Source organism: Anopheles stephensi, unplaced genomic scaffold, assembly GCF_013141755.1.
Source record: "Anopheles stephensi strain Indian unplaced genomic scaffold, UCI_ANSTEP_V1.0 ucontig343, whole genome shotgun sequence".
NCBI lineage: Eukaryota > Metazoa > Arthropoda > Insecta > Diptera > Culicidae > Anopheles > Anopheles stephensi.
In genome coordinates, this window is record NW_023405284.1 from 31,592 (window position 1) to 38,292 (window position 6,701).

The 6,701-nt window shown below is 37.3% G+C and overlaps 2 protein-coding genes across 14 annotated transcripts; one reads left to right on the forward strand and one right to left on the reverse strand.

Annotated features, from left to right (window-relative positions):
• The first annotated feature begins 640 nt into the window (after positions 1-640).
• Positions 641-5,402, forward strand: LOC118516592 (protein ALP1-like). Of its 6 annotated transcripts, XR_004907944.1 has the most exons (4): positions 641-856; positions 1,349-1,648; positions 3,991-4,002; positions 4,405-5,402. XR_004907944.1 is itself a non-coding variant. In XM_036062555.1 (3 exons), the coding sequence occupies exons 2-3, from the start codon at positions 1,350-1,352 to the stop codon at positions 3,868-3,870; spliced, it is 1,167 nt and encodes a 388-aa protein (XP_035918448.1). In that variant the 5' UTR covers positions 641-856; position 1,349; the 3' UTR covers positions 3,871-3,936. The 6 variants fall into 6 exon arrangements, 2 of the variants coding, with proteins under 2 accessions (XP_035918448.1, XP_035918449.1); XR_004907941.1 differs by lacking the exon at positions 3,991-4,002; XR_004907942.1 differs by lacking the exons at positions 3,991-4,002; positions 4,405-5,402 and adding an exon at positions 2,275-2,601.
• Positions 900-6,527, reverse strand: LOC118516594. 8 transcript variants are annotated; one of them, XR_004907950.1, is made up of 4 exons: positions 6,299-6,527; positions 5,974-6,185; positions 2,667-2,849; positions 2,016-2,600 (listed from the first exon to the last, which is right to left on the reverse strand). XR_004907950.1 is itself a non-coding variant. In XM_036062557.1 (2 exons), the coding sequence occupies exons 1-2, from the start codon at positions 6,444-6,446 to the stop codon at positions 2,236-2,238; spliced, it is 513 nt and encodes a 170-aa protein (XP_035918450.1). In that variant the 5' UTR covers positions 6,447-6,527; the 3' UTR covers positions 2,016-2,235. The 8 variants fall into 8 exon arrangements, 1 of the variants encoding a protein (XP_035918450.1); XR_004907952.1 differs by lacking the exons at positions 2,016-2,600; positions 2,667-2,849 and adding an exon at positions 900-1,284; XR_004907949.1 differs by lacking the exon at positions 2,667-2,849.
• Between the last annotated feature and the right edge of the window lie 174 nt (positions 6,528-6,701).

Genomic DNA, 6,701 nt, shown 5'->3' on the forward strand with positions numbered 1-6,701 from the left:
CTGTTTTCCAGTCGCTTAAGCATAATGTGTGGCCAACCTTTTACCCGACGTTTAATGCGTGCGCGCCTTTTCGCCTCGAGGACGCGTTTATTTAGACCAACGACGACGGTAAACTATGTCGTCGCCTATGAACATGCACATTGTAATATTATTGTACCGGCACCAGTGATGGCACCGACGTACGCGTTGTACAAACAACCAGACCACGCCCATTGCCACTCCTTTTGCCACCGCCGCCGTCGGTTTTAGTCCCCCGTGGGGGTAGTTGCGAAAAAATCACGAATTTTCAGCACTGCCGCATAGACGCACGCCCATACAAAGCTGGCCGCGTTGATCGGGCCCTTCTCAGGCGGCGAGCAGTACTGGCAGCTGTGCGCGCTGTACAAGCCATCATTCCCACTGGCGCACCATTTCCCAGCATCGCGAATCACCGGCGTCGTTGTTAGTTTCGCCTCACAGTAGTGCGCCAAACACGCGCGTACCCAGCACTGCACTATAAACGCACCGCATTCATACTGGCCCGGCAACGCGGTCGCTTCTCGCACAATGTCTGAATATCGAACGGTGCAAGGTAATGAATTGTGTGGGTGTAAATAAACAAATGATGTGTGTGTATGTGTGTGTGTGGGTGATGTGTAAGGCTGGTGGCATTGCTCGGTTGTATACGACTTTGGTTGTATACGACCTCGAGAAGCGTGTCATTGCTCGTCAGATTTGGTTGCACGACTTTTTTCGGTTTGACATTTGGATGTAAACAAACAAAGAAGGCATAAACACAAATAAATCAGGTTCGCGAGTTATCCGTTTCGACAAAATAAGCGAGTTCATCGTTTTTAACGAAAAAAGAAAATTAAATGTGAGTTTATCTGTTTTAAACTGGTTATAATATTAACCATATATATGGTTATATATTAGGTTTATTACAAAAACAGCTGCAACATGATCGCTGCAGCAAACACCAGGAGGAATACACCTCCTCCGACATACGGCCGACACAAAACAGCTTCTCAGTTTCGGTAGCCGGGCCTGTCCACCGGAGTGATGAATATTGGTCATCTTGTCGTGTATAATTTGCCCTGAGCATCCTTTTGGTACTCGGTTACATTGTGAACAGACACATTCGGCATTGTCTCGCTCCGCCTTTCGAAGCCTAGCACCTCCGCATACGAAGGAGTTTCTCTTTTTTATTTTATCTGTGCCAGCCAGTCCTGTGAGACTGAATCACACCCCGGGCCGATCAAGTTCAATAACGTTTTTGCAGACGCATGTGGAAACGTCTGTTATCTGTTGGTTAGATGTTATAAACAATACAAAGTTTTTACTTCAAATATTTTTTTTCTATTTGCAGAATGGATTCTGATACTGAACAAAAGATTTTACGGAGTACGAGCCTCGCCTTGCGTTACTTATTGTTGCAAAAACAAAGGCGGAATGAAGTCAACAGTATATTTAAGGATCGCAAGCTAAACGGGCAATACTACGTGTTGTTTCCAAAACTTCAACAAGACGAACAGAAGTTTTTCGAATATATGAGGATGTCAAAAAGAACATTTGACTACATTTTGGGAAAGATAGAACATCTCATCACAAAACAGCCCACACACGTTCCATACATTAGTCCAGAGGAGAGATTAATGGTGACTCTCAGGTATGTGGTTTTAAATCTTAGTTGTAAGGATTTTTGTAAATCTATGGCGGTTTATATTAAAGTACTAGTATCTTTGCTCATAGTGTTAAAACGTTATGTTACAAAGGAAAGCGTCAGAGTTCCCATGACATACCGAAGGTGAGCCGAACTCACCAACGATAGAAGTTAAGGATAGGATGTAAGGATATAAGGAGATGTTTAAGCTAGGGCAAAATTTTGATCGGATTGAACGAAAGCCGAAGCCACTTTCATTAAATACGGAGCTTTCGGCTCCTTGCAAAATTTATAAATAATGGTACAAAACTTAGAATCAACTCTCTTTCTACTGCGCTCTACAACCGAATGGTAATTGAATTGAATTGGTAAATGAAGGCATATTTGGTAGTTTATTAATTTTTAAAGTTTATAGGAACATATGAATTCTGTTAAACGTAAATAAAAACACTTAAACAATAACGTAATGCAATTCATGTTAACAAAAAATCATTTTTTATAGATAACTATCATCTAAACAAACTGTAACTATTACCTTTTCCCTTATTACCTTACTATTACCGTAACTATTATTATTTATTATCTTAAATATCTTAACAATTATCCTTATAATTACTAAATTTCTCTTTTAGCACGCGGTGCCCAAAACGCAAAATTTCGTCGCGTACTTCAATTTGATCCTCTATCTCTAATTTGTCCATTAACGTAACCAAACTCATCATCGCGTAATAGTTGCCAGTCTTTTGTTGTTTCGCCATCTCGTGCCTTTCCTTTTCCATGAGCAACAGATTTTCTAGTAACACAGCATCAGAAGCGCGTTTTGGCCTGCTGCCTGATGGTTGGCTACTTGATGTATGCTTTTCTGCGTCTGCTGCCTTTCCATAATCCTGCGGCTGGTTATATTGGTTCTCCTCCGTCATGAGTTCTTCCTCGAGGTACTCTTCGGTTTCATGTGCGGCTAATAATCATACATGAAATGATGAATGATTTAATGTAAATAATTCGAAATATTTTTCATACATACATCCTGCTAATTCCAGATTACCCATTCTGGGTCTGGATGCAAGCGTATCTTTCAAGAAACTCATCTGCTTGAAAAATTTCCATCGGATATGCTTGTATCCTGACCCAGATGGCTGCTGCGTTTCAGAAAACTTGCGTGCAAAGATGTCACGCAAAATACGCCATTTGTGTTTTGCAATTTCTCCTGAAACAAAACAAAATGTACCACACATTACATACATGTTATGAAGCTTTACACTAAATTTAATATTTTGTAATAAGTTATTTTTATATAATTTTAATTTCTTCTTCAAAAATTCCTTTGTAACCAATATTTTGTTTTTTTTTTTGCTTTCAGATTTTTATCAACTGGAATCCCCTTCAAGTCATTATCGTTCAGCTTTTGTATGGCTCATAATACAATTGGAAACATTATTTATGAGACATGTGATGCGATTTGGAACACACTCAACTCAGAATTTATTCCGCTTCCGACGACGTCTGCATTTGAGAGAGTGGAAAAAGAATTTTTGGACCAGTGGAATTTTCCTAACTGTCTTGGGGCCATTGATGGAAAACATGTGCGGATTAAGGCTCCCGCCAAATCTGGAACACAATATTTTAATTACAAGAAATATTTTTCTTTGCATTTGCAAGGTGTTGCAGATGCTAACTGCAAATTTATTTGCGTAGATATAGGAGAATACGGAAGCCGCTGTGATAGTGGTGTATTTAATTCATCCACATTGTATGAACTCATACGTTCTAATCGTTTGAATATCCCGGCTCCCAAACCTCTTCCGGGGACTACGCGAAGCTTACCTTATGTCTTCATCGGCGACCAGGGTTACCCTCTGAAGAACTTTTTGCTGCGCCCCTACCCAGACAACAATGCAGATGCTGCAAAATTGCATTTCAACGAGAGGCTCTCCATTGCAAGGCGATGCGTAGAATGCGCTTTCGGAATACTTGTAGCAAAATGGCGGTTCTTAAAAACCGAACTACAAATAACACCGGACCACGCTACAGTATTAGTGAAAGCAGCATGCTTGTTGCATAATTTATGCATTGATTTTAGAGAGACTGTTACAACTCCTGGTGATTCAAATTCAGGTTCCGTAAATTGCAATTCTAACGCAAGATATAGGGCGAATAATCATGCCTCTCGTGAGGCAACAGAAATTAGAGACAGTTTCAAGGACTATTTTTGTAGTAGACATGAATAATTTCATAAATGGTTTGTAAAATAAATAGATTTCACAATCTTTAGGCAATTCGACTGCTTTAATCGATATGGCTGTTTAATTACTTTCTTTTTATGATGCTGCACATTGTTTGGCTATCAGTATACATTGTTGGTTTGTAGATTATATCCTTTCTCCTATTTGCAGTGATGTTTGCATTGTTTTTAGTTAAATTTATGTATTCTCGTTTCATGTTGTTATTCGTAACTATACGACTGTAAGTGATTTTTTTATCATGCCAATTCTATCAGCTGTTTTGCTGTAAGCATTTTTTTCTCATATTTTAAAATGTATCATGTGCATACCTTTTTTAAGCTTGTTTTCTCAATACTTTCAAAAATTCCCTTTTTCATCGAACGTTATTTTCCAAACATACAACTTTCATCAGGAAAATTTTATTAAAATTATGATTAAAAAAAGGATTATTTTATTTATCAATAAACCTATATTTTTTGCTTATACATGAAAAAAATTATATGTACATTAATATCAATATTTTTTGGCCATACTTTTCAGCAAAAGTATAATTTTTCGGATGTCGGCAGTTTTTTAATTATCGTAAATGAATTGAGCGATTTCGATTACAGTATTCGAAGCGCAAGATACTAAAGAGTCTTAAATACACATACCACAGCACCATTCGCGAAACGTAGTGGTACACCGTTCTAGCTTCATCATGACCACGAGCAACATTGTACGTTTTACTGCTGTTTTCTATGGATTCTCCATCAATTCGGGATTATGCTTTTTAATGCTAGAACCGGCAATGCAAAAAAACCATTCATCGTAGCGGATATAGAGCGATTCATCTTAGTTTTTCATCAATTGTGGAAAAAATATATAAATGTAATAAAAATATTAAATAAAATATTATTAAAAACATTAATTATGTGACATTAATATTATAACTCCTTAGAGAGACTGAGATAATGAGATTAAGAACTACGTAATACTGAAACAAAACAGCAGCGAGACGTAATTATAGATTACATTTTAAAAAGATAACTACTTTATAGTTGTTATGGGTTCATATGTTCTGATGATGTGAGTATTGTTATGTGCTCATATGTATCGATGCTGTATTGTTAGTTATTGATTGATTTTAAAGTAACGTTTTCTATCCTAAAACCAGCGTTGTGGTCCATATTATATTTTGCGTTAGTACTATTAAAACATTTCTATCCATATAAAACTATTTTGGGGTCGAGCAACGCCATAGCAATGCACATAACATAGTAAGATAAAAAATACGCTAGAATGGTAACAATTGTAATAGAACAAAGTGTACCAATTCATTTGATTTTGCGCATTAAAATGAGAATACTTTCATTTTTATTTACTTGGATGTAATCCAAATTTTCGATACAGTTATAACGTTTGGGAATGAATAGTTCCTAAAACTTACAATTAGATTTAAATCATCCGTCTGATGAGACAGTAAATGGTTCGCATACTTATTGTCTTTGCTATAAATAAGTACCACAAAACAATAATAAATATTACCTGTACATGTGTGAAAGTGTGTGTCTCGAAGGAGTAGCGACGTACTATATGCAACCGTGAGAATGGTCCTCTTATTGTGCTAACATCTAACGAATGAAAACTCATTGAGCCTCGACTCATCATTATATTAAAAAATATATGATATTTTTGAAATCAAATAATTAGCGAAAAATTACTAAAAAACGGTACAAACCCTGGATGTAAATTATTCCTTTTTCATTATAAAGTTATTACACTTTACTTTTAAATCCGTCTGAACCTCGATGCTGCTAGGATCGTATTGATAAGATTGACAGGAACGTAAAATTTTACTTGTCGACGACGATTTCAAATTGGTAGATGAGTTGTCCTAACTATGCGAGTATGCAAACGATGTCAACATAACTAGTCATCGTTCATGAATCTTCTATTTTCTTGCATGCCAAAAACAAAGAAAAACTATAACAAAAATCAAATCAAGATTTCTCTACTCGGTAGAATTAATGATCGGTAGAAATCAGACGTTCAATAGACCTTGCGAGAACAATACACTACTGTTTAAATACACAGCTGTTTCAGATTGCAACAGTTGTTCTTACTCACCCAATCCTAAAAATACGTTTACCGGAAAAAGATCGTTATCAACAAGGGTCCGCCGTTAATATCCGATTCTGGTTAATCAAGGAAAAGCCCAATCTTATCATTATCATCCGGGGTGATATACAACGCAACGAAGAAACTAGCGCGAGAGTATCGGGTCTGTTCATTCTTCACTTATTCAACCCACTCGTTTGCCGGTTTGTTCCCGCAGCAAACTGGATACATGGATGGATCGATAAGATACAACGAAATATCAGATGCAGTTAATGAAAGACTAGTTTTATGAGAACCTCCATGCCACACACAGCGACTTTTAACAGATACATACCTTCAACATTAAGCTCCGCTCCTATCTCATTCCACGCTTTATTTGTCACCGCTCTATTCTTATACATGCGATCGCGCAGATCCCAAAGAAAGCGCCGTTCTTGCACTAAAGAGATCAAAAATTCTTCGTCAATTACAGTTTTTGCCATGGCGATGTAGCTGTTTGTAGCAAAATCACTTGTTTACAAATAATCCCGCAATCCGTCATTTGAAGAAAAACAAAGGTTTTTTTTGAGTTTTTACCAGCGAGTTCACTCGGTTTACACGACCGTCCGACCAAAATCAAAAATTTTTGATTTTGGTCGGACGGTCGTGTACAACCAAATCTCAGCTGTCAAATCCCATACAAATCCATCCGACTAGTTGTATACAACCGAGCAATGCCACCAGCCTAAGTTGTGTTC

Excerpts from the sequence above, each read along its gene's own strand:
- LOC118516592 (XM_036062555.1), top strand. The coding sequence starts at position 1,350 with ATGGATTCTGATACTGAACAAAAGATTTTACGGAGTACGAGCCTCGCC. Across the intron at positions 1,649-3,002 it reads AGATTAATGGTGACTCTCAG|ATTTTTATCAACTGGAATCC; the intron begins GTATGTGGTTTT and ends TTTTGCTTTCAG.
- LOC118516594 (XM_036062557.1), bottom strand. The coding sequence starts at position 6,446 with ATGGCAAAAACTGTAATTGACGAAGAATTTTTGATCTCTTTAGTGCAA. Across the intron at positions 2,601-6,298 it reads AGCGGAGCTTAATGTTGAAG|CCGCACATGAAACCGAAGAG; the intron begins GTATGTATCTGT and ends TATGATTATTAG.